The sequence below is a fragment of the Epinephelus fuscoguttatus genome, linkage group LG3 (assembly GCF_011397635.1).
Source record: "Epinephelus fuscoguttatus linkage group LG3, E.fuscoguttatus.final_Chr_v1".
Lineage (NCBI taxonomy): Eukaryota > Metazoa > Chordata > Actinopteri > Perciformes > Serranidae > Epinephelus > Epinephelus fuscoguttatus.
The window spans coordinates 20,009,913-20,037,727 of record NC_064754.1 but is presented as its reverse complement, the minus strand read 5'-3'; the positions used below and the strand labels follow the sequence as shown (position 1 = coordinate 20,037,727).

General features: G+C 40.8%; 2 protein-coding genes across 2 annotated transcripts in view; one reads left to right on the top strand and one right to left on the bottom strand.

Annotated features, from left to right (window-relative positions):
* Positions 1 to 7,329, top strand: part of mxd4 (MAX dimerization protein 4) — a 29,315-nt gene extending 21,986 nt beyond the window's left edge. The window contains exons 5-6 of the mRNA XM_049571194.1: positions 1,769 to 1,931; positions 4,421 to 7,329. Coding sequence (XP_049427151.1) covers positions 1,769 to 1,931; positions 4,421 to 4,581 — 324 coding nt within the window. The 3' untranslated portion in view covers positions 4,582 to 7,329. The remainder of the gene's footprint in view (positions 1 to 1,768; positions 1,932 to 4,420) is intronic.
* Positions 7,330 to 9,276: 1,947 nt separating this feature from the next.
* LOC125886007 (PRELI domain-containing protein 1, mitochondrial-like) lies at positions 9,277 to 26,428 on the bottom strand. Its single transcript, XM_049571905.1, has 6 exons — positions 26,274 to 26,428; positions 24,318 to 24,524; positions 22,805 to 23,030; positions 21,641 to 21,754; positions 19,380 to 19,458; positions 9,277 to 11,484 (listed from the first exon to the last, which is right to left on the bottom strand). The coding sequence occupies exons 2-6, from the start codon at positions 24,407 to 24,409 to the stop codon at positions 11,363 to 11,365; spliced, it is 633 nt and encodes a 210-aa protein (XP_049427862.1). The 5' UTR covers positions 24,410 to 24,524; positions 26,274 to 26,428; the 3' UTR covers positions 9,277 to 11,362.
* Between the last annotated feature and the right edge of the window lie 1,387 nt (positions 26,429 to 27,815).

The following is a 27,815-nucleotide window of genomic DNA, read 5'->3' as shown; positions in this document are numbered from 1 at the left end:
GCATCACAGGGGGCCACACGTGTTCGTCAGCTCCGCTTTGATTCACCACCGAAAGCTTTCACATTCAAATAAGTGCAAAATCCAAACCCACCGTTGAGTCAAACTTTGACAGGACTTTATGTTTATTTTGACTTTCTAACCTGCAGACCTCACACAGTCCCTCAGCCAACTTCCTTATTACATGTTGAAATTTGTTGTTGTAGTTAGATGCTCTCTTTTGTAAGTTTGGCAGGAGATGATAGAAAACACTGGTTTCATAAGCTTTCACATTTTTATGTGATAACATCAGTAACTGCATCTGTATGATATGGCATGAATCCAAATCCTTGCAAAGACACACTGTTTCCAACACCAGTAATAAGTAGAGCACTAATATAGAAATCATCATTGGAACAAAAAACTTGTGTAACTACGGAACAAATAACTTATGTCATCTGTCACTGTGTGTCAACACCTGGAAAAAAAGGTTGCTTAATCGAGTTAAAAGGTTTTTTTGGTCTGGGAAGATAAAGAATACCAAACATGTCAGACGTAGTCAGAGTATTTGTACTATGAAAACATGTTTTACTTTCATTTTATTATTAACACGCACAGCATACGGTGTGCAGCAATGACTTATTCTTCTTGTATGAATATCAAATACTAAAATAAAATATATTTTTAAAAGTGATATTGCAGTGTGCCATTTCTACATGCCCCAAAAACGGTCAGATTTTGTTTCTCCAAAGTACTTTTATGTTAAGTCTCCCAATTTAAGAAGCACTGCAAAATGTGTTATGAAGGGAAAGAAAAAGTAATCCAGAAAACAAAATCCCACATGCATCCCACCACCAACATGGAAAATGTTTGGCACCTAATTTTGAACTGTCCAGAACATTTTGACCAAAAATATCTTGGTTCCAAACCCGAAAAAGTTGGTCCCCAACTGTAACCAAAAAAACAGCAGGTTCTCCTTGACCTGCGAACCGTGATGACATCAGTGGGCATGTCTTGTTCTACAAGTCGAAAAGAGAGGACAAAGAAGGCAACAATAGAATAGTAGTAGAACAATAGTACAGCGCTCTTCTAGTTTTCCGACCACGCAAAGTGTGAGTCACATTCACCCTTTCACACACTGGTGGCCAAGGCAACCATACAGGGTGCCACCTGCTACTCAGACGCACTCACACACACACTCACTCACACACACACACACACACACACACACACACACACACACACACCGATGGAACAGCCAACGGGAGCAATTTGGGGTTCAGTAACCTGCCTAAGGATACTTCGACATGTGCACTAGAGGAGCTGAGTATCGAACTGCCAATCTTCTGATTAGTGGACGACCCGCTCTACCTCTGAGCAACAGCCGCCGCAGCCACAGTCCATTGGAAAACAAGAGCATGCAGTGGTCTTATTAATAGTTGATGCATGCTTGTTTGTGGATAAAAACAAGATAAAACAGAACAAAAGTTTGGGGGTAATAAATGTGATTAGCTATCTTGCTACTACAGTTTACTTCAGTTGTGCATTGTGCAGTGACCTCTGTCGGTGATGCATCCTTGACTACAGTGGTTCTGATAGGTTCCAAGAGTCCTGAACGGAAAAAGTTCAGGAACAAGAACTATTTTAGTGGAAAAGAGTTTAAATTTAGGATTTAAATGGTACAACAACAACGAAACAAAATAGTATACGGTAAAAAGAGAGAGTAAAGTTGGGGATGTTTGGGTCCAGCGAACGTTGATCATTGATTCTCTGCATTTCTGTGTCTCTGCAGAAACTGGAGGAGCAGGACAGGAAGGCTTTAAACACGAAGGAGCAGCTGCAGAGAGAGCACCGCTACCTCAAACGCCGCCTGGAGCAGCTTTCTGTGTCCGGATCCGTTGAGCGCATCCGCACCGACAGCATGGGCTCCACCATCTCCACCGACTCTGAGCAAGGTATGCAGGCTTTAAAAAGTCAACTGGCTGCACTACACTCAGGACTGACTCACTATGGAACCTTGTTTGTCCCAGATCTGGACAGTTGTTTGAACACGCCCATCAGTAATAATAAGCCATCCGTACACAGCTTTCTAGGGTAGATAGAGACGTGCATGACATATTATGAAATGCTGTTTAAATGAAAATTAATTCTAGAGAATGTTATGTCAATCAGGACTTGCTCTACTGTACACTGTGGGCACTGTTGTTGCCACAGCTTTATGTAACTATGACATTACTGTAAATGTATGGTTCAGTTAACATACACACTGTATACCCTGAAGCTATAGTCTGTTTGCAAATAACGGCTCAACACAACACTATGCCTGCTCTCGTCTACATGTAAACTCGGTCAGAGCTGTTTGCATTCCTCTCACTGTCCACCGATAAACTCTGAATCACACTGTGGTCCAAGTGAAAAGCCCCTCCATGATTAGCCTTGTTTGTAGGTGATGGCCCCGGGATCAAAGGTTAACACCTCTGGGAGCAGATACAGAAATCTAGCGTTCGTCTTTAGCTACTGATGGCGATCATGTGATCTTCCATGTATGGCTGCAGTTTGTGGCAGCTCAACCGCTTTGTCATGTTTCATCTGTTGACGTGACAAATACAAACAGTGACAGGGTTCAGGGGCATCACTTCTGTTCACTAATGCTGGCTTTATTTAAATGTTATTATCCTGACACAACAGGATTTATGGAGCCAGTAAGGGTCTGTGTTGTACCATCTCTGTAACTTCATGAAATGACAATCACGCCCAACTCTGCAATGACTGCCCAAGTGTGCAGAGATTAGAGAGTTGTCAGGGTTTTATCTTCTGTCTTTTCATTCTTTACACAGCTATTTACTTTTCATACAGAGATCCTTCGATAGGGCCGCAACCAAGTCCCTTCATTACGCTGGCTTTGCCTTTTTACACAGAACCAAACAATGGTGGCATAATGCTGCCCCAGTGATTGATTTAAGATAGCATGCAAGCGTTCCAGAAGCAAAAAAGACATAACAGGTTTGACATGTAACACAGCAGGGTCAGCGTCTAGTGTGACGTATAACACATGCAACGGGCAGTGGTTTCTAAACAATAACAATGGCATAACATGGCAATAAAAGTCATTTACCTCCCCTGTCAAATGGCGGCTGATTATGCCCTCTGATTGAAAGTAAAAGTTGCTCCTGGATGCTATTGTCTCTCCAATTTGCAGACAATTTTGGTTGTTCTTCTCCTTTGAGTTAGCTGCTAACTGCTTCTTGCTGCTTTTTAAATCTGCCGGTAGAGGGTCTCTCATATAACACGTCCTCAAAATGTCACACCCATGCTGCCAGCTGTCCCTTTTACAAAGACGTCAGTTTGGCGCTGTTAATACCTCCGCTGCTAGCTTAAAGGCGAGACAACTCTGCTCCATCATTCCGTGACCGTACCTTTTATACTGAACAGCGAAGCAAAATAAGGGTGTGGCATTTTCACCTTCAACAACTTTGTAAAAGATGCTTATGAACGCCCTCCAGGAAAGGCAGTTTAATAAGGTGCACTGATATCATCCACGTTCAAATGATTCATCATGTGTCACACAGGCCCCAAGGAACAGCACGGGTCAATGCCAATTTGACATAGTGGCCAAACGTGAAACTTCCGGGGACGCTACGTGATGCCACTGGGTTCAAAAAGACATTTTCCTACAGACTTACATTGTAAAAGAGATGTCTGTTAATCAGTTAAACTAGTTAAATTTATGTGAGCATCACAGTCCCTGTAAAATGGCGCATTTCACCATCCTAAGGTCTAGGAGAGCTGCACCATTAAATCATTTTACCCTCATTTGAGTTAGCTGAGGGCTAAACTGAAAGTTAGCTGCTCAGTTGCCATAAATCTCTGGTGTGCTGCTCTTACGGGCCCCACGATGCAGAGGATCTGGGTAATTTCATATCGTGGAAATCAGCTTTTTTGGGTTCATGCACTGAGCAACTTTCATAAGAATGAACAAGGCCCGCCTCCAACACTTTATCCAGGTCTGTTTATACATCCATAGTCTCACCTCTCTCCGTGATGGCCGTTCAGAACAACTGTAAACACTTTTTCCTTGCAGGGTCTTATGATCTATTTCTTTTCAAACACAACCCGAGCTTAAAGGGCCAATCTGCTGCTCACTGGTGTCACACACTCCCCTGAATTACTTAGTATGGACTGTTACAGTTTGTTTACTAATCCTGGATGAGGTAAACACACATGCAGTTGTTTATCAATGGATGAGGATTAGCTGTGAGAGCACAAAGATCTGCCTGTTTGCCCAGAGTTAATGGCTCCCTAAATCCGGGTTTAATCCACAGGCACTGCAGGCTCCCTAATAAATATGCCCACAGTTGGGTGGAAATAAACAGTTTCCCCTCACTTGTTCTGTTTTCCGAACAGTGCCGAAAATAACCTTGTGTATTTTTCTCTTTGCGCGCAGAGGTGGACATCGAGGGCATGGAGTTCACCCCTGGCGAGGCGGACAGCGTGGACAGCATCAGCGACGGCGAGGAGGAGGACCACTACAGCCTCCAGAGCAGCTCCAGCGACACCAGCTACACAGCCACACATTCCCACAGACTGCAGCCGCACCACTGTTAAATCACCGCGCGGCCATCCATCTCCCCACCAGCTTCCTCGCCCATGCTTCCCTCGCCCTCACCTGTACCTTCCCCCGAACCATTCGCAATCACCAGTGCCGCCCACTACCTACATCAGACCGGTCCACAGCGGCAGTGAACCTGTTCCTCCTTTCCTGGCCCTGGCTCTCCAGGAAGCACATGGGGCTGAAATGCCACTCAAGCCTTCCTGAACCCACCCCACCCCACCCCACCCCCTCCTGACCACTGACCCTACCTCACCCTACTCTATCCTGCCTGAACCTGCCCCTCCTCACACGCCCTGCCCTCCCACTGCCCTCACAACCCCTCTACCTAGTGTTGCCGCAGACTAGAGAGCAGAGCAGAGTTTGTGGTTTAAATGGGGACTTCTGTGGTGTGGTGGACAGCTTTGACTCGTTAATCAGAATTTCAGAAAGTGCGCGCTTGTGTGTGTGTGTAAAAGAGAGAAAGAACAAGCGAGGGAGTTTAAGAGAGGTCAAAAACTAAATATAAGCTTCATGTTATCTCCGTGAGGCAGCAACACATGGACGAAGACGTCTGTGATGTAAAAGGCAAAGTACTTCTGTTTGTTATGCAATATTTGCAACACTGAATTACATCACACAGAATCTCCCTTTTACACGATAAGATTTACAGGAGTAGCTTCTGCAGAAGTCCTGCACTTTCCTTGAAAACGTTTGCTGAAAAATGGACAAAGATAAAAGGAATAGTTTGACATTTTGGGGAATATAATTATTCATGTTTGTGCTGAGCTGTCTCCCCCCAATTCCCAGTCTTTATGCTAAGCTAAGCTAACTGATTGCTAGCTTTTCCCCCCAAAATGTCACACTACTCTTTTAATTTTTCAGCTTTTTAGGATCTGCAGCAGACTGGGTGCCCTAAAACAGGCGTTTCTGGGACCTGCTTCTGCACACAAAGTCACATCTTCACTCCCAGATGTGGCAGACGTCTGTCTAAAGACAAACTGAAAAAGTCACAGAGCTGTAGCAGAGAAGAAAGAATGTATATAGATGTACAGTTACTGTCCAAACCCTCATGTCTCCCTCTGGTTGGGTTGCCTAACCACTACTCCACACTACTGACCACTACACTATACCACCCTATGGTGTGGATGGACTACTATGTCAATCAAAAAAAAAAAAAAAGGAGTTGCTTCATAACTAAAAACTCTATTCCTTAAACCATTCAAATCTTGTGATTCCTTCTCAGTAGCGAATTGATGTAGCAATAAATACGAGAGGCGGGTGCTTCCTCTGAGTGTTTAAATGATTCTGGTGGACCATGAGGTGTTACGGGAGACTTTTTTTTTTCTTTACCCTTTTTTACCCTGTAGACAGCCAGTGGGTGCTTACAGAGAGTGGACCTGCAGAAAAAGGGGAAGTTCACCCCTTTTCGTTTTCACTAATGGATCCTTATCTTTGCCCACAGCGCCGTTTACTCAGAATTCGTGTTTCTCTACAGCTTTGTCACTTTTTCAAGCAGCGTTCACGTGCGTCAGGATGTTCTGATTAACAAGTCAAACCTGTGAATGGAGAAAAAATGTTAAAAAGGAAAAAAAAAAAGAGGGCCAGCTCTAATGATTTGTTCTCTGTAGAGGCGTTCATTGTAACTAACTTACCAAACTATTAACATCCAGTTGGACTAGTAATCTTAATTTCCGATCTGCTATCTGTTACCTACTTCCGGAGCTTCTGGGCACTGCTGAAGACCAATGTAGACAACATTTCTTCTTCTCTAACTTGTCTATAACTTATGCACAATAGTCACTATTGACGGAGGAGGCGCTTCTGTCGCTCTCTGACCATTTAATAATCATTAGGCCTCAGTCTCTGGCAGTCTTTAGAGCTTGGCTTCCGAACACTTTAAAAAAAGACAAAATAAGGGCTGGCCCACCATGACAGGTCTGACCTGAACCAAAAAAAAATCAAAAACCTACAAAAAGACTCAAAAGAAAACAAAAAAGTCGTATACAAAAGAAGCTACGTGTCACTGAGAGTGATATTAGCCAGTGTAGTCTATATTTCTTGTATTAAATTTTGTATTATATTTTCCTAAATGTTCTCTTGTAATGAAAAGACAAAAAAGAGTGAGTATATCTATCTATATATAAATATATATATATAAATATATGAGAGACAGACAGATGTGAGGTCAGGCTTGTTGAAGGGAGAGTGGGGGCAGGGGAGCTGATACACTGGCCCCTCTCCCTTGGGTGACTCTCCTGCTGTCATTCTGTGCCTTGGTGAGCCTTCGACCTCCCTCCTCCTCCTCCTCCCCACCCCTTCCTCGCCCTCGGTCCCTACTCAGGTCACACCCCTCTCCTCTCCTCCTCTTAATCTCATCCTCCCTCTGGCGGGGCTGAAAGCTTTGATTTCAACCCTTACCATGCCAAAACACTTCCATGAGCAAGGGGCACTTGAAGACAAGACCTCATTATGAATAAAAAAAAAAAGAAAAAAAGAAGCCCCTTTAGTCTCTACTGAGCAGCCGCTGTTGTTGTGCACCCTGTCCAGGCACTCCCCACCCTCTACGATGCCCGCTCATCTGCCAGTGCCGCCTCTGTCACAGAAAAATAAAAACAAAACACACTGGTAAACTCCCATGGCAGCTTCCAGTCGCCCCGAATGGTCACCAACGGGGTTCAAAACTTCTGGGCTTGAAGCGTGTTTCTTCATTTTTTTTTGTCATTTTACTATTATTGTATGTTGACTATGTGTTTGTTCAGTGGGAGTCACTGGGAGAGGAGCGATAAAAGAATAATCCAATCGATGGCAGCTTAAAAAGGTGTAATCCTCCGCGCTCCCAGTGGTCCGTCCCAAAAAAAAAAAAAAAAAAGTGTTACCCATTGATCAGGGGACCTCTTGAGACACAGCAATATTACCATCGTGTGCTTTCTGAGGGAGGGTGGGCGGGCAGGGTTTCTAAAGACAAGCAGGTGGTTTTGCTTTTGACTCTGTGGTGCATTTTTTTTTTTTGGTGGTGACCAACTCTATATTTTATTTTGATGAATTTTACCTCCTATCTGCACTCTCTCCATACACTGCAGGAGGGCAAAAAAAAAAGAGTTTTTTTTTTCTATTTGTCATTGAGAGTTTACATTAATGTCAAAGGATTTGTACATGACTGTATCAGAAATGTCCTTTTGCAGTTTGTTGGTCAAACGAACAATTAAGCGAAAACCATATTGATGGCATAAAGTTCTTCTCTTGCACAGAACCTCCCGGCGGGGAACAGCGACAGAGTGAATGGGACGAGGGCCAGATATGAGATTATAATCATTCAGTGGCATCATTGAAAAATGTACATAGCACACGCTCAGAGTGAGAGTGGCTTTGAGCGGCTGACTGGACGCGGTAACATTTAGTTTGGATGTGGGACGGGATAGTGTTTATGGAAATTCTTTTAATGATGTGCCTTGGAAAAAGTACCTTCTTTTAAGGAAAAAAAAGCAGAGATTGTACTCGTTAAAACTGTTAAATCAGTCACAGTTGCTCTTATTTTTAACCCCCCCCTTCTTTCTTCATTTGCAAAAAGGTAAACATTTATGTCAAGAATCTGAAGGGGCTCTTCATTGAACTCCCAGTGAGATCAAAGTGTAATTTAAGAGTCGTCAGAGCGAGCACAAACAAGGTTTGATAGTTGCTTTTTTGTTTCTGTTGCACAGAGATTTACTTCAGCGTGTGTTGGGTTTTCTAAGAGCACAAAAGCACCGTGTGATGTTTGGGGAAGTCGGCAGGCTGAGAAAAGGAGAGTGGTGGGATGAAATCAGGGTAAAGTCCGCGCGCAGACGACACCATCCTGTACCTGAACCTGCTGCGTAATGGTGCTTCTATAAATCGATACAATGACTTCCATGAAATATTAAGCCTGCCAAATACATAGTCACTTTTAAACCTTCCATGCTGAATGATTAGTTCCTTTATGTAGTTCCAGATGACTAGCTTTAACTTCCTGTAGGCTTTAGGTCGGCATCCTGCCTTCCGGCCCCCTCCGCCTGTATGTCTTTTCTCCTTATTTTGCATCGGGTGACACCTCCGAGTCAAACAGGTGTCACCCCAGCATGATCTTTTGTACCCACGTGAACCTTGAGGCTGTAGAGGAGAACGAGCTGGCTGGGATTTATAGCTTGAGAGGAGGATGGTGGGGAGTTTGTCTGGGCTGACATACTGTGCAGATTAGGGAGAGTTCTGTGCCAGAGACCTGTGAATATGTTCCTTTTTAGCGGATGTGTAATATGCATTCAGAAGATGTTATATAAGTTCCTTTTTTTTTTTGTGTGTGCGAGCGTGTGTACACGACTACCTGGTGCTGGCTACATTTTAGCAAACACTTGAAGGTATTGTGTATTCTCTCATTGTAATATAATTAAAATGTTTTATACAAAAAAAGTTGCAGCAGCAGTCTCATTATTGTCTGTTGAACGGTTCAGTGTGTGGAACTACATGTTGCCTATTGAGTGGGGGTAACGGAGCGCTGCGACAACCTTCAGCAGAACAAAGCAGCGGGAATATGCAGATAAAGATGTTCAGATGTTAAAGGGCTTCCTGTTTGGTTTGTGCAGCTGTGAAACTGATCTGTCGTCTGGAATATTCACTAGTTTTTAAGGTCAGAGTTCATGTTTTGGCACTGTAGCAGCAGAGGAAAGTGAACTGGTGAAGTCAACAAAGAGCGAAAATTAAATCAATAACTTAAATTTTATTAAAGCTGACAATGAAAAAACAAGACAACAAACAATTGAATTTAAGTTGCAGGTTTGGTTGAAAATGTTCTTAAATGATTAACAAAAATATTCAATTCTTGATTTAAAGGTCAAATTGATTCTGTTTTTACACATCTTACTTTCTGGTTAAAACAAATCCACATACAGCTCATATCACATATGCTAAATAATCCTTCAAAATACATCCCAAGAATATATAATATATATTTTATTCAACTATAATTCAAGTCTCAGAGCAGAAAAATCCAGAAATTTCCAGCTAAAAGGGAATGCAATCACTTAAATCTTAACAATACTGTCTCAACTTCATCATGACTTAAGATTAATATCAACTAATATCAACATATTGATATCTAAAATATTTTCACTGACGCACCTCAGTCACACAGTCACACACTTGAAGGCTAATTACAGAGTAAATCTGAGCATAGAACTGTGAAAACTTTGCTCAGTCTGATTTTTTTCCCATATAAGTCACTTTGGTATCTTGTGATTATCAAAGCTTCAGTACAGGGCAGGCTGTTCTGGCAGTGACTAACCAGACGCATTCATATTCATTGTGCGCAATATTACAGAATACACTGAGTGCTGACACTTGTAACACACGCTGTGTGCTGATGTGTTTGAAATAGGAAGTTTAGTTCAGTCTCAAATCTGGAAATGTCAAAAAGAGAAGAAATCATGAGGAAATTGACCAGTATAGATTTACTGTTTCAGTATCTCTTGTGTGCAACCATCAAATCATGATCCTCAACCTTCCTTGATTATGTGAAATTAAAGATACACAGTCAGAGTGTTATGATTTGGTCTAATGTGAACTTTCAGCTGGACCAGTGCCAAAAGCATAAGAAACTATCAGTGTTACAATGAATGATAAATATATTAACAGTCCAGTGTGCAGGATTTAGGGGGATATATTGGCAGAAATTTAATACAATACACTAAGTATGCTTTCTTTAGTGCATAATCACCCGAGAATAAGAACTGTAATTGAAATAAGATTGTGTCTTTGTTACTTTAGAATGAGGACAATAGGAAGCAGGTCCTCGTCCACTGAATCCGCCATGTTGGACTGCCATGATTCTACAGTAGCCAAGACAGGACAAACCAAACACTGGCTCTCATGGCCATTCACATTTTTGCATCAGTTAGCATCGTTAGCAGCCCCTGTATGATACACAGCACTGGAAAAACACTTATGTTTTAACCGTGAAACTGCTTTATTCTGTGCTCTTTGCCAGTTTAAATCATCTGGGGTCTCATTTATAAAACAGTACATAGGCCAAAAATGGTGCGCACCAAAAGATATGACAATTTACACAATCAGGCTTCCACCTCACCATCTGAATCACCAATTTACCGTCTCAAGAATGTTCGTAAGCATGGATCAAAGTTTCCCCCATCAAGTATGCCTTTTTCAAGGCCTCATTTTGTGCGTACACAATGTTTATAAATGAGACTCTGGTCTGTTTGTGTTGGAGAGGAAAAGACCTCTGCAGATAATGTAGCTCCTGAACAATGAACACTGAAGGAATTCTAACCCGAAGAAGTTTCAGCTGGTTGCAATCTGCAATCCTCACCACTAGATGCCACTAAATCCCCCTAAATCCTACACACACTCCTTTAAACTGACGAAATTCTGATGTGCCAAACTGATTAACATTTTACACAAAAATAAGCTTATTAAATCAAAGTAGCTGTTTTGATCATTACATATATGGCAAGACATGACAATGTGCATTTCTACCTGACACCGTTACAGCATTAAAGGGTGCTGCTGGTCACAGTCTGAACGTTTCCACAAAGGCAATATGTATGAGACAAAGGCTCAGGACCTGAGATTTGATGTAGACAGAGAGCTGAGAACAAAGAAAGAAAAAGATAAAAGTCTAACCGCAGAGAAGAGAGGCTGCGTCGTATGAAAGAAGAGACAGAGATCGACGAGATCCCAGAGAACTTCAGTCCAGTTGAGATGATCGAGGCGATCAAAAGGCATCGTGTTGAGTTCGTGTCACCTGCACGGTGCTGCACACGCTGTCCGTCACACGTACTGCTGGGGTTTCTGCGGGACAGCAGCAGCTGAGGCCAGGCTCTTGGCTGCCTCCTTGGCCTTCTCTGATGCGTCCTTCACTGTGTCCCTGAGCAGCCGCTGGGGCGTCTCTCCTGTGAGAGTCCAGAGAAACAGACGGGACAGAATGAGAACATTATGTTTTTTAAAGTCCTTTTCAGAAATGGAGTACACAACATTACTGGCTTTAAACTGCTGAAGTGACAGCTTTTTGTTGTTCAGACATACGTGACTTTTGCTTAAATGTTCCTTATGGCTTTGTTAAGACAAGACAAGACATTTTCAGAAAAATGCCCTGTGGGACTGAAAAATTTGGCACTTGGTGCGCGAGAGGAAACTTACTACTGTTAGCAAACAGCTGTAAGCTAAAACAGGGAACTTTAAGACTGACTTTTTGAAGTGTGAACTTTTTCTTCATCATATAAAAGCATGTACGTACATAGCTGTGTGCAGAAGTAGGTTTTATGTAGGAATATGGAGTTGAGATATTAGAGTTGAGTTAATTTAATCTACATTTTGCCAAAAGTTAAGTGCAGATGTACCATCAGAAATATGGACTTTGAAACAGAAGAGCACGACTCACATATTCTAATATTTATAAAACTAAATTTTAAGACTTTTAAATGTGGAGCTGCAGACACTGTGAAAAGTATAATGATAGGAACAAAAATGATTTCTGTTTTTCACAGTCTGCATCAGTTATGAAATTTAAAACATATTTTGCTATTGATGGTTTAATTAATGAACATCCTGAATGCAACAGACACTCCACCCTGCCTGTATTTCAGAGCGTCCCACAGCATACAAACAAGCTGCAACTTGGTTTTTGGGTTTCACTGGAAATTCATTTATTCATTGATGCTGCTGGCATGAATGAAAGTTGAAAATATCAGAAGGGAGGCAGCTCATCTAATAATTACTGTGGTGGTACAAGGGTTTTTTCAAACCTCTTTTTCCCGGTCGCACTGGAAGGGTAAAACGATTTTTTGAGAGTGGTTTGACATGAGAAGAATCTCACTAAGAATGTCACATCAGCTAATTCAGTGTTCCATCATTTATTAAGGTGATTTCTTTTCTGACAGCAGATGATACCCAAGTGAGAAACAGTGTTGAATTCAGCTGTGTTCAAAGTGTTACAGAAATGTCTCTAGGTCCGACGAGTTACGATTGCTTTAATGATTTTTGCATACAAGTGACTCAGGTGCTTATTCACACGAGACCAACATGTCAGGTAGATACCATCACATTTATGTAAAGAGGTTAATGCCTGAAAGAGGCTTTACATAATGACATGCAATGGAAAGGTGACTAAATTATTACAGATTTCCTCCAAAAAGAGAAACTGCTTTTTGAAGGAGTCCTGAAGTGAGCACACCCACATCTGTAGGCTGTTAGAAACCGTCTCTGGATTCATTGCCACGGGCTGCACAGTCTGTTTGTGCCTGACCTGACTGTGAACCCTCAAACTTAAAGTACCTCGTCTGAGAACAACAACCACAATCACAATACAACACAGCAGTTTCCCTAAACCTTAAGAGAGACGGAAAGAGAGCAAAGACGAGCTGCCTCCTTCAGACAAAGGAGCAAATACGCGTTTTCCTGGGAAGGCTGCTGCGTGCTGGCAGGGAGGAGAAACCTCTTCGTGTTTGGACACTGACAATAACTGGAGGGTGTGGATCTCAGGGATTTGTTGGGGCCAGAAAGCAACGAAATGTGTTGACTGCTCATACAGATGATTTTTACATTGCCTAATCTTGTAAATGATAAAAACAAACCAAACAAATAACGCAAATTGGCTTTAAATGCATGAGAAACAAATAACTTTACCCCTTGGCTGAGAGGTGACATATTAGCAGCAGATCTTAACATGTTTCCTTTTCCTCGCTAAGCCTGAGTGGATTTCTTGTGTATGTTTGATTTGCTGACTGTGTCACAGTCTGGTGCAGTATGGTGATTCCACAACTCAAAACTGTGGAGACTCTGTCAAGTATTGCTGTCCAGAGGGAGTGAACTGGTGTGCAGACCCAGGTGGCACTTGGTGACACTATCGGTCTGATGTTGATACAATTCAGCTGCTCCAGGAAGTTGCGATGTCGCGATTGCAACAATTAATGAAAATTCAACCAAGCCTGTGAATTCTGCGCAACCTTGCAAATTTTCTTGGGAATCTGCAGCATCATCTGCATCATCATAGTTTCCTGTGAGTTTCACCAATGATAGCAATCCCCCGCATAACGTCATCAAACTCACTTCCTTCTTTCTGGTTGTTAAGACGCAGACGTGTGTGACACGGACGTCTCACATTTACTAACAAAAAAATACTGCTAAGATCATGTGAGGCGACACTTTTGTATCGCAAAATACACTCGAAGAATGGCTGAAACACGAGGACAAAGACAAGACAAATCCCCATGTATCCAGATCGACTGCATGTGTTGAAACAATGAAGGCGTGTAAGATTAGTGGTGACAGCGTAGTAGCCTGTAAACCACAAACTCAGAACAGTGTGGTTTTATTCTCACTTGAACAAGCTGCGTTCAATTTCTAATGAATTATAAAAACAGCCATTTTGCAAAGGTCACTTGCTACCATGATTTCATTGCACAAAAAAATGCTTAAAAACACTGCAACATGCACTGCAGTTTATTTAGAAAAGCTGTCATGAAATCAGGCATTTAAGGCTGCAACAATCTTCCCCCCAAAATACTGTGAAATCCTGGAGGGATTGATAAACTACTCATTGTATTACAGTGTATAACAAATACAGTTGGTCTTATGTGTTTCTATAATTAGGTTCACATATACCGTTTGTTTAAATTCAATTGTGATATTCGACATCAACTCGTCTAATTACCACTTGAATGTATAATTTTAGCAGTGGATTCTGGCATTACACAGATTACTGAAGTACATTCAGCTCTATACTGTAGACGTTAATACACGACTGTTATGAGAAGAGACTGAATCCTCACCTGTAATATAATGATACTTAACCAGGATAATTATGAGCACCAGTTTCTCTGAAACCTTCAGTGAACTCATTTCATAGTTTTGCATCAGCTTTTACTCAGGGCCTTTCTAGCTGTTGATGAGAGCTGCGATGCAAATTAACTGAATTAACTAAATTTATTCATAGCAAGAGATCAGAGGAAGAGCTGAGCCAAATGTTTAGATACTGTGTGAGGACTTGTGAGGTGAGGATTGTGTCTGACAGTCAATCTGATCTATAATGGCAGCATAAACTTCAATTTGCCATCCAGACCTGCTGCCAGTAGTGGCACACAGACCCAGGTACATGACATGGCCCTCTCCCTCCTTTCCCTCACACTCTTTTCTGTCTAGTCAACATTTTTTATTTTATTTAATTTGACAGTTAAAAAAAAACAACTAGGTAAAAAATTACAATCTTTGAAGCACCAACACCAGAGGTCCTCTCTGTTCTGCATCACCAGTAATCATTGACTATACTGCCATACAATGGCAAACTGCAGTAACTGACACTATTTTTAAAGTCTGTCTCTACTGTATGACACACAGTTTGTTTAATGTAAGTGTGTGACTTTGTTTTAAATTTTTAAACCCCCACATCACAGCTTAATATACAAAATGTGCATTTTCATTTTGCATTCTGATGTTACAACACTTTGTGCTGGACTTTCACTTTATTCTGATGTCAGCCTGGTAAGAACATTAAAATCAAAGTATCAGTGTATAGAGAGGGGACATATTCTTATTTAAAAGTATTTGGCTGGACCGCAGCATGTGAATCCAGTCCTATACATGCCACTGACAGAGTGACTGAGTGATGATGCAAGTGTTAGCGTTTCCACACTGACCGTTGCTCTTTCGAAACTGACAGGGGCTGACAGTCCTGCATTACCGTATTCCTTATTTCCTATAACCGCTGTGGCATGATAGCATGGTGGAATTAGCAAGCTAGCTAGCTGACTAGCCAGCCGTGGCCATATTGCAGTTCTGGACAGAGGAAAGAGAAATCACCTCATGCATGCATGTCTGTATGACCTACAAGCTCTAAAATGTATGAGTAGTATTACTGAATATTAGGGGTTACAATTTCAGAACCGGTGCCACCATTTTAGTAAGAACCAGTACGGTTCATCGGTTTGACCAATTAATCTGCGCTCATAGATCGTTTTACAATCTATCATTATCAAAACTTGGTTAGGATTGTGGCCGATGGCTGAGTGGCCTCTAGTAGTCACGTGGGGACGTAAACCTCGACCAGAGCAGAAGAGGGAGGGGTGTGTTCATGATAAGTGGGTACAGTTCTGGTACACACAGCCCTTCCGCTATGCTACTGTGTCTCAGTGTATTGTTACAAGGTTCCCATATCTTTTCATGGACCCAATTTTAAAACGTTTCCCTGACTGTTTAGTATGCTAACTCCAAATATTAATTATAACATGAAAGCTAAACAGCAACCTTTTCCAATCTAATAGTTGCTTATGTTTTTTACATTACACAGAAGGTTATCCATGGAAGAGTACTGTGACAATTAATGTCATTACACACAACAAAATTCCATGACTTTTCCATAACTTTCAATGACTTTTCCTAATTTAAGTTTTTCCAGGCCTGGAAAATGGGATTGTGAAATTTCATGACTAGTCCAGGTTTTCCATGATGGTGGGAACCCTGTTGTTCCTCATTTATACAGGTATTTACATGAATATTTGGGCTGGACCACAACAGCGGAGCAAAGTGAAGTCTGTTACTGAGTGAATGCCACCACTTCCTGTTTCAAAATAAAAGCCATCTAACATTTCATATACTAAGTTATGGCCTAGTTTTGTTCGAATAGAATTCAGCTAGATTGTAACTAAAAAGCTGCTGTAACTATTTTTCCTCTAATACAAAGGTCAGGACTCGGGTTCAGTTTTTATCCAAGGGTCAACTAAACTACTATCTACTTCTATACCACTGCTACATCAACTTTTTGAGTCACTTTCACATTGATTTTTCCAGACACATTTGGTGTCTATCTGCCTACACAGCACACAATGGGAGACAGTCACTACCTCAGCTACACAGTCTACTGTGTGACGCTCTTATACGGCATCATGTGACATCCCCGGGCAAGGCCTGGGGTGGCAGATGGATGCCCCACTGCTAACATACTTACCACAACGCTCAGCCTGATCCCAATCCCTGCAGTGCCATCAACAAAGGGGCAGTGGGACAGAATCACAACAATGTCCTTTCAGAAGACAGTACGCTGCATCAGCACAACACACAGTTTGTAGCACAACACTCATTCTCGCTCGTCACGGCCCGCTGCCAAACAAGGCACTACATTTCTCATCTACTGGCTTCCTATCATTTAAATTCACCTCTGACATGATTAGAACTGACTTTTCAAACATTTTGTCTTCTTAATTATGTTAAGAAACTTGAAGTCTGTCTGTCTTTTCTTTCAACCAAGACTTCTCCAAGCATCTACAGTACAGGCCAAAAGTTTGGACACACCTTCTCATTCAATGCGTTTTCTTTATTTTCATGACTATTTACATTGTAGATTCTCACTGAAGGCATCAAAACTATGAATGAACACATGTGGAGTTATGTACTTAACAAAAAAAGGTGAAATAACTGAAAACATGTTTTATATTCTAGTTTCTTCAAAATAGCCACCCTTTGCTCTGATTACTGCTTTGCACACTCTTGGCATTCTCTCCATGAGCTTCAAGAGGTAGTCACCTGAAATGGTTTCCACTTCACAGGTGTGCCTTATCAGGGTTAATTAGTGGAATTTATTGCTTTATCAATGGGGTTGGGACCATCAGTTGTGTTGTGCAGAAGTCAGGTTAATACACAGCCGACAGCCCTATTGGACAACTGTTAAAATTCATATTATGGCAAGAACCAATCAGCTAACTAAAGAAAAACGAGTGGCCATCATTACTTTAAGAAATGAAGGTCAGTCAGTCCGGAAAATTGTAAAAACTTTAAATGTGTCCCCAAGTGGAGTCGCAAAAACCATCAAGCGCTACAACGAAACTGGCACACATGAGGACCGACCCAGGAAAGGAAGACCAAGAGTCACCTCTGCTGCTGAGGATAAGTTCATCTGAGTCACCAGCCTCAGAAATGGCAAGTTAACAGCAGCTCAGATCAGAGACCAGATGAATGCCACACAGAGCTCCCAGCAGCAGACCCATCTCTAGAACAACTGTGGAGAGGAGACTGCGCGAATCAGGCCTTCATGGTCAAATAGCTGCTAGGAAACCACTGCTAAGGAGAGGCAACAAGCAGAAGAGATTTGTTTGGGCCAAGAACGACAAGGAATGGACATTAGACCAGTGGAAACTGTGCTGCTTTGGTCTGATGAGTCCAAATTTGAGATCTTTGGTTCCAACTGCCGTGTCTTTGTGAGACGCAGAAAAGGTGAACGGATGGATTCCACATGCCTGGTTCCCACTGTGAAGCATGGAGGAGGAGGTGTGATGGTGTGGGGGTGTTTTGCTGGTGACACTGTTGGGGATTTATTCAAAATTGAAGGCACACTGAACCAGCATGGCTACCACAGCATCCTGCAGCGACATGCCATCCCATCCGGTTTGCGTTTAGTTGGACGATCATTTATTTTTCAACAGGACAATGACCCCAAACACACCTCCAGGCTGTGTAAGGACTATTTGACCAAGAAGGAGAGTGATGGAGTGCTGCGGCAGATGACCTGGCCTCCACAGTCACCGGACCTGAACCCAATCGAGATGGTTTGGGGTGAGCTGGACCGCAGAGTGAAGGCAAAGGGGCCAACAAGTGCTAAACACCTCTGGGAACTCCTTCAAGACTGTTGGAAAACCATTTCAGGTGACTACCTCTTGAAGCTCATGGAGAGAATGCCAAGAGTGTGCAAAGCAGTAATCAGAGCAAAGGGTGGCTATTTTGAAGAAACTAGAATATAAAACATGTTTTCAGTTATTTCACCTTTTTTTGTTAAGTACATAACTCCACGTGTTCATTCATAGTTTTGATGCCTTCAGTGAGAATCTACAATGTAAATAGTCATGAAAATAAAGAAAACGCATTGAATGAGAAGGTGTGTCCAAACTTTTGGCCTGTACTGTATCTATCAAATATCTTTGTATTTTGGAGTATTGGTTGGACAAAACAATGAAACTGAATGTGCCAACTTGAGCTTTGAGACTTCCTCTTTTCTACTTTCTGACATTTAATGGCGCAAACAACCAATTAAATTAAGAGAAGAACGAACAGATTAATCCATAATGAAAATATTGGTTAGTTTCAGTCCTAGCTGTGACGTAGGACACACATTTGCAGATGGTGTAGTTCTCTACAGCTGCCACTATTTGCTACTTAAGACCCATATTTTACAGACAGCACCTTTAATTAGACTTAGTAATGTCTTCCGCCTTTTCATCTCATGGTGGATAGGCTTTTTTATTTGCCTTTCATAAGGCCTGCTCTACTCTATTTTGTTTATGCAACACTGACTGCCGTAATTGTTTTGGTCTGAGCCTAAATTCAGAAATCCAAGCTGTTTGTCACTGCAGTTGCCATGGTTTCATATCCCCCTGTAGTTACATGGTGCTTCTAAGCAACAATAACTGCTTAAATTAACCTGTTTCTAAGACAAACAAGGGGTAAGGGTAGGAAATGGTGACAACTTTCCAATTCCAGACTAATTACTGCTTCAAATTTTGGAGGGGGAATGTTAACATTAAAATGTCTGGGGTGAGCTACTTTAGTTTTTTTTACTTTCACTAGATTCATTAAAACATGTCATGGGGATGTTTAGCTGTGTATGCAAAGTATGGAAAAAGTATAAATAAAACCACAAGTGAAATAAACAGTACGCAATGCGTTGCAGACGAATGTTCTACTGTTACTTCTCATATGAGTTTCTCCTCTCCAGAAATAGCGGCAGTTAAAAATAAACTGTTTTGTTTCCCTCTTCTCCTTCTCTTGCACTTTTCTCCCGTTCCTGCTGGTGATGCATACGTACCCTGTAAGTTGGTCAGTGCGTATTCCAGCCCTTTCATGGCCTTCACCTGGTTGCTCTTGAATCGGGCCAATCCAAACTCCTGGGAAAAGACAGAACAGGAAATGGCTTCATATGGGGGAGATGTTTAAAAAAACAACACTTAGCCAGCAGTTCTCTCTCTCTCTCCTCATCTCTGGGGATATCAAAGCGAGCCTGGCATCTCGCACATCTAATAATAACATATCTGTCATGTTTTTGGCACCGTTTTCACTTCTCCCCTCAAATCTCCCACTTGTGGCATTTACACACAGGCTCCCACGCCTCCACTGCCCATACTATGACCCACAAATCAAACTGTGGTGCCAAGTCTCATGTCTCTAGCTCGTTATGTTTCACAGCAAATGGAGCAAAGGCATAACATAGCAAATATGCTTAAGAGGCCAAAGCATGTGGACCATAACTTGATATCCGTGATATCCTGTTCGTCAGTTATTTAAGTACACATCTTTGGCATTTGTGGCACCCCCAATAGGTCTTGTTCAAAATGCTTTTGTAGGTCCTAAACACGTACTCAGGATATGTACCAAGATTTATGATGATGGGATCAATCATTAATGAGTTATGTCCAATTTACTGCTGAGCCTTGCCCTTTGCAAAGACTTTTTGTTTGTATGGCGTACATGTTTTGCATCCGATCTTGCTCATTTGTGATAGAAATGTATATCTATGTATACAAACTGTGGTGCTGATCAAGTCAAAATCTAAAAAAGATGTCCCATTGTGTTTTTCACATCACACAACTTAGCAAAAAATCCATCATGGCGGACTTCTATTGTCCCAGAGCCATTTTTTGTTTAGCACAATTAGCTGAATATGGTCACCAAATCTTAAGTAAGTTGTAATTACTGTCTGAGGAGCATAGCCTTTCCAAAATGTCGTTTTTGGGGCATAAATTACAGCACCACCATGTGGCCAATTAGAGTCATACTGGCACAAACTCAATAGGGTTCTGTCCCTTTGGGACTTGAACCCTGATAAATACAGAGTTTTTAGTATTTTTAATGAATAAACTAAAAAAAATAAATAAAATAAACTTAAATAAAGGGATTTTGCTTTGAAAAATAAATACATAAAATTAAATCGAAAGGGTTAAGTTGGTATTTTAAATGAATACATTTAAATTAAAGTAACAAAATTAGAGGAAAAAACTATCAACATGTTTTAATCTGTGTATTTTTATCTGCTGCTCTGCTTGTAGTTCCTGCCGGTGTCCACTAGATGGGGCTAAAACACCAGAAACCAGCAGCTGACAGGAAAAACTTACTGACTGAACTTTAAAGGTTTTTTTAATGTTTTATTTTATTCCAAATCTAAAACACTTTGTCCTTTACTACATCTCAGAGGGGAATATTATACGTTACTACTTGAGATTCATTGTCTCTAAATTGGTAAATATATGGTGATGTAAGCCAACTTGTTGCTTCCATGTGCAAAAGAAGCCGCGATTTCCAAGTCAGTTTTTAATAAAGCATTGATTTTGTCATTCAAAGTACATGAGCTGTGGTCCGAAATGGTTACCAGGATCTCACCCAACTCTGCCCGAAGAGCTGGCCTAAAACCACAATAAGCCTGCAGGTTCACAGGCTGCACTATGGACGATGCACCGGGCTAATGTTAGCTTGTTAGTAGCCAGGTGCAAGACGTTTTGATTTCTTTCCTGACAGCTGACAGAGCTCGTGCACACATATCATACACACACAAAACATTTTATACATTTGACAGTTTAGATGTTAGGGTATTTATTTAATCCAAAGAAAGTACAAGAAAATAATTTAAGTCCCTTGACATCAAAATTGTATACTTATGAGTTCCTTCTTTTGAGAATACTAAATTCAATGTTTTTGTTTTAGACCTCACGGACACCCTGATTCAGCTGGATATACATGCCAAATTTCAAGCCAATCGGAGTTATGGTTTGGGCCTGGCGTGACCTTCCAAAATTGCATTTTTGGGCTGTTACTTCAGCGCCTCCATCTGGCAGACTGGGGTCATTTTTCTTGGGAAACATTTGCACATCGTTTTAAGTTGTTGGACGATCTAGCTCATTCTAGCACACAGCAACTTGAGCCATGGCATAATACAACTAATAATAAATAATAATAAACTGGCACAAACAAAAAAAAGAAAGGAAAAACGATACAATGATGAAAATATAAATTACAATCAGAATAGTTTAACATGTTGATTTAAGCTTGCTTATTGCACAGGGAGGGTGAAAGTACCTGAATAGGTCTGGAGAAGCCGTAAACGTTTGAGGATATCCACGCCTCCCGTCTCAGCCTGGTGGTGGCCGGCTGCTCCACTGAGTCTTGGAAAATACAACGCTCTTCAACAGACTAAAATAAGGGAAGAGAAAAGTGGCAATTTATGGATGCTTTGATCACTGTTTGACCATTTCTTTTAGCCATGAGCAGTTAGTTAGCTTAACTTCTGATTATGTGTCATACTGCAGTGGACTAAAACACAAGTGTACAGCAGTGAGGGTGTGAAAATAGCACACCTTAAAGCCGCATAATGTACAAGTCATGTCAAGGTGCTTCTTTCCTGGGAGATTATTACATCTGAACTGCGTTCAAACGCTCGACTCCTTTGAAGATCAGTCTGGTTAGATTAACATTCCCTTCCTACCTCTGCAGCTAGCAGCAACACCTGTCTGCACTGTGCAGCCGTGGCAGGGTTCAGTATTTTCTACTCTGCCGACATAGTTTACAGTATCGAGAAGAGAAACTGCAACACTAATAATGACATAGATCTTTTTTGAGTTCATGAATTGAGTTCATATCGTCTTAAATAAGAGTCATGATTCTTGTACAATCAGTATTTGCTAGAATTTAACACATTGTGTAACTGCTGAAGGCGGTGAGAGGTATGTGACTGCATTCTGCAACTGTAGTGACATCTAACAGTGATATCAGGTGATGCTGAGCAGGTGATGTACAGTAGGTTTATGAAAGCCTTTTCACCTAAAAGAGCTGCTTGCTGTGGTGAAAATGTCACTATGAGAACTTTGAGAGTAAACCAAAACAGTAAAGTTGTGGACCTGACAGCTAAACAATTAGCTGTAACTCAATATAACGCTTCATAAAGCCGAGGGGAGCTGCATATTCAGGTGATAATTCTCTGTAGGTTCATCACTTCGAGAACACACATTGACACATTGTTTCCATGATATAAATACACAAAAACACATTTTAGCCTCCTTGAGAAACTGAGGCAGACAAAAAAAATGCTCCAGTTAAGTGAATAGTAGTGACGGCTGAGTGCACAAGGTCAGTGAGACATACTAGTAGATGCAAACTTGACAACTATATTGATCTTAACATCTTCAAAGACTTGGGGAAATGTGACACTAAAAGCAACAAACCACAGAGAATCAGACACCTCACCATGAGAGTCGTGTGGTTGAGGTTCCAGGTGTAGGTGGTCAGGCTCCTCTTGACGGGGTCCACGATGGAGTCCTCTATGATGTACACAGAGCGAGACATGCCGGAGGGGAAGATGTGCTCTGCCCAGCGAGGCATCCGATTGGTCTTCATCAGGAGGCGTCTGGAGAGGAGCCGGTTGTCGGCGGTCACCTCCCGGTACACAACGTCCTCTGTGAGAACATGGGTGCTGACGGATACAAAAACACACAGCCATGTCAGCTACATAGTCACTGGATACTGGTGAAGGACAGGATGATAATTATTTTTAAGTCTGCCTGAAAACAATGATCAGTTACCCACACTGAAACAGTTATTGCTTGCTGTAATCATTCCTCCTGTTCATACCAGCCATTAAGAGATCCCTTCCCTCCAATGTAAGTGATTAGGAACAAAGTCTGCAGTCATCATTTTGTGTGAAAATAAATTCCAATGTTTATTTTAAGTTAACAGGAAGCCTCAGCCGTCTGGGTTAGACAAATCAAGTGGATACCTTCCAAAATTAAGAGTCTTTCGTAGCACCAATTTCCAATTGTGTGTCACTTTACTTCCAGCAACCTCAGCAAAAAAACACTGTTTAAAAAAAGGAGGTAATTCTGTTATAAAAGACTGTAACTTAGGAGGATACCCACTTTGATTTGACTAACTCTGAGTCCAAATATGGATAATAGGGGCCTTTCAATGGCCAGTATGGATTATAAAGTGTTTCCCACTGAATTAGACTCTATTGTGGGGGTGGTATCTGACGTGGATAATAGGAACTGATGACAGCACGCAGAATCTGTGTCATTGAACATATGGGCATGTGTGGCTTGTTTTAAGACTGCCTTAGGAAAAAATGCGGACCTTTCCTTTAACTTTCAGGTTTAATATCGGTTTGTAATTCATTTCAGTGCTGTTTTAAACAGTGGTCTACTTTCAAACAATCAACTGAAAAAACATGTATGTTTTTTGGGGTCTTGATGCAACTTTTTGTGCACCAAATGCCACTGTGATGTTTGTGAGATATTAAAGAACAAGACTGTGATGTTGTCAGGTAGAGTCATAGCGAAAGTAAAATAGGTGGACCACACAATTATGCATATGCTTAACTTAGTTTTACTTCTCTGTTGTGTCTTTTCACTTCTCTACTTTAGTCATGACTGAGGGCTCTTTTCTGTTGTAAGTTTGCAAATGCAAAGCAGTGTACACAAGGTTCACCTAACTTGTTTCGTAGGATTCAACACGACACTCGACCTCGCTCCACCATTGCCAATTCAATACAATAACAAGATTCCTGCAGGTCTACAAACACTACAGTAACTTCACTTCATCCCAGAGGTCCTCTATTGAGTTAAAAATTTATAAATGCAAAAGGGTTTTTAATAATATTTAAATTATAATGATGTGATTCATCATCTGAATCACAAGATACATTTGTATTTTGTGACACTGAAACATGCTTTACAAAACACCGACCATGTCAAAATTGCTATACCTGAATGGGTTAGGGTACCTCTGCCAAAAAGCAGAAACAACATGGTCCCACGTACTCCTGATGTCTGTGTTGTTACAGAAATACTTGACCATTCTTCTCTCGCTGATGTACGGGGTGGCCTGAATCCTGAACCCTGAGGTCCCTGGGTGTGACTACACAAGACAATGAAAAGTTGGGTGCTGACTCCATCCAAAGTCTGGCACAGTCCTGCAGGGGAGAAGAGAAAGAGCTTTACCAAATCTATCAACGATTAGGAAGACATAATATAAGCGGTACTACAGATTGTGTGAACGTACACATTATAAATATTACAGTTTGATTTTCATACTGTTCATTAACGTACGGAAAAAAATCACAATAATGGGAAACTGTTTTGATGGCTGATATAGTTTAATAATTGAGAGTATAAACTTCAAACTGTGAGAGATTTTGAAATCCCGTTTTACTGTGGTAGCTATCTTCTTTGTATTTCTTAGTAAAAAAGGCTACTGTAGTCAATGTTGCATGTCAGTGAGCGGGATTTTGTTGCAGCAGTATTAAATTTTAATATGAATATTGCTCCAATTTGAATAAGTACTTCATTTGGTATTATTTAATTTACTAGGTTATCCATTATCGGACATCTCTGTCTGGTTATTTTATCCACACAAAATTTCCCTGATTTTCAGCAGCATTTTCTTTATCTCTGTGCGCTTTACTCCAGGGCTGATTGGCCATCTTTGACCTTTTGTAGGCTCGGTCACTGGTATTTGAACATTTAGGAAGGCATACTGGGTAAATGCCCTTCATGCATTTTACTTTAACTGAACAAAGATCTGACTGTAGTTATAGTCTGAGATCTCAAGTGTGTAATGTGCTCTCCTCTTCTCACTTGGAATAACCTTTAAAAAGATTTGAAACTATGTGAATTGGTCTCTCTGCCTGATTTTAAAGCTCTCATATGTACAAGGATGAATGAATTAGTTGTTCCTTGTCACTGTGCGCAGGTGTTTTAATATTTCTATATGCTACTGGATATTTTATATGTTTTTATTGTGTGGTTGTTTGGCTATAACTTGTCTGTATGCTGCTGTCTTGGCCAGGTCTCCCTTGTTAAAGAGATAATTGATCTCAATGGGGCTTACCTGGTTAAATATGGGTAAAAAAACAACAACTCTATATCTATTGTTATTACATAAATGACATTATTCATAGCGTGAAAGAGGACTGTATCCATATCTCCCACTCCTGCTGCAATATTATCCATTACTAGATATGTAAAACTACATTTCTGTAAAGATTTACTTGTAAGATTACCAACACAGTTATTTTCTAGACACCATGCAGTCTTGCACTGCACCACCCATATCACTACCCTGATTATACAGCTTGTTGTACGTTGTTATCACTATACATTACCTGTACATAATAACTATGATTGTTTTTTGTTTTGTTTTTAACTTTTACTGCGGAAAGTGACTGCTCCTTAAGTATTCTGGGTGTAAACATCCTTTTATGCAAAACTAACGGTACAGTAATGTGCGCACATCCTCATTCTTCACAACACACCCTGTGAGATATTTAAATTAAAGTCTTATTTCTCCCAACAGCTCAACAATAACTGAAACATATGGTATCCAAAGTACTGCGTAATCTGTACATACATGTCGCCTTTACTTTTGCAGAGGTTATGGCTGGCTCTTACCTCGGTGGCTAACCGCTAACAACATGTTAGCTAACAGCTAGCTTCTTCAAATGGTTTTAGCTAAAGCACGTACGTTTGATAACTAGTGGTGATAGTGAGATTAAGTGATAGTCGGTATTTTATTTTACAGCTCAACTGTGACTGCGCTGACAGCTGACTTAGAATAACAGTAACACAACCAAGGTTAATTAGGTTTAGCTTAGCCTCGAGGCTAGATGAAGCGGAGGGAGTTTCAACGGCTGCTGGCTAACGGGAAACAACGGAAGTCTTACCTGACGTCACTGCTGATGAAATATTAAGCTAATTAATATCCGCAGAGTGGCTGCTTATTGTGCATTTAGCCCGCAAATTAACTAACATATGTTTTTGACAGCCATCCTGCATGTGACAGACAGAACTGACAGTGTGGTGGGTGGTGTCAATAAGTAACGACTCTTCTTCTTTGGTGTTTAAATGGCGGTTGGTATCCATAGTGTTGCAATACCGCCACCTACTGGATTTACCCTGAGGTCTCCACTTACAATGTAGTATATTTCTACATCCGCATCTCCAATCTCACTATCAGCACTAGTTATCAAACTTTAGTACTACTACTACTACTACTAATGATGATGATAATAATAATAATAATAATAATAATAATAATAATAATAATAATAGCCTAAAAGCTTCTTTAAAAAGCTGCTGCACATTTTCTCCTTTAACACCCACAAAATTCATAAATCTCCTTGCTGTATCTATGATTATCTCTATTTTCTCTTTCTATTCCAGCAGTACAGTTTATAACCATTGCCACAAAGGCCAAAAACCTCTGGTGCATAAACATGCATTATTCCTCATGTTTCCTGGCTGACTTGTCCTCCTTAGTTTCCTGTCTTACATATCTTATCTCACCTACTTCCTCACATTTATTTCTTTTCTTCGTTCTGGCTCTGGTTATTTCTGCTCAACTTACTCTCTTTGCACAGTTAGCCCCTCATGCTGCATGACTGTGCAAAGAATACACTTTGGTCCTTTCACACAGTCTCCTTAACATTAAATCTGTACATTTATTACATCTCAATATGACTTCTACACACAGACTATTATCAAACTTCCAACAGTTCTTACACTGAAGTGGTTTGGGGATATACTGCCTTACTGGATATGATACATGATCCAGAAACACTCTGTCTGATAAGTACAATACCAAGAGTACTCTTTGTATGTTTAAGGAGCCATTTAGCCACCTATTGAAGCAGTATGCAACATCATGAAATGTGCATGTTCCTATCTCCTATCTTTGTGGTTTTCGCCATCTAGTGGATGATGATGAGTCACTGAAGTGTGACTTCTGTAAATTACTACATGTCTTAAATATGTCAGAAACACACCCATAAACATATAACACATACATGAATATGTCATTATGTAATATCCTTATTTTATTCTTATAGCTGGGTATTTGTGCTTTAATTATATTTCTATAGTATAATATAAACACCTATTCTTTCACACACACCTGTGTACATGTCTGGTTATGTTATGTCTATTTATGTGTCAGTACACAGACATTTTTCATGCCAGACATTTTGACTTGTCATTGTAGGAATAGCACAGGTGTATTTAATAACATCAGTGATGGCTGCATAACACTTATGGGAGACGATGACATTGTGCATCACTGGAATAGCTTACTGGGAAACTAATTGGAATTAAGTCATCGTTAATGTTATCTCTTTCACCTGTTTTTAAAATTTATCTATTTATTTATTTGACCTTTATTTAACCAGAAAAACCTCTTGAGATTAAAAAAAACTTCAAGGGTGTCCAGG

What these genes read in the sequence shown, in the direction of transcription:
- LOC125886007 (XM_049571905.1), bottom strand. Translation starts at nt 24,409, where the DNA reads ATGGTCAAGTATTTCTGTAACAACACAGACATCAGGAGTACGTGGGAC. An exon ending in AGGTACCCTAACCCATTCAG is followed by an intron (nt 23,031 to 24,317) that starts GTATAGCAATTT and finishes TGTATCCGTCAG; the next exon opens with CACCCATGTTCTCACAGAGG. An exon ending in TCAACCACACGACTCTCATG is followed by an intron (nt 21,755 to 22,804) that starts GTGAGGTGTCTG and finishes CCCTTATTTTAG; the next exon opens with TCTGTTGAAGAGCGTTGTAT.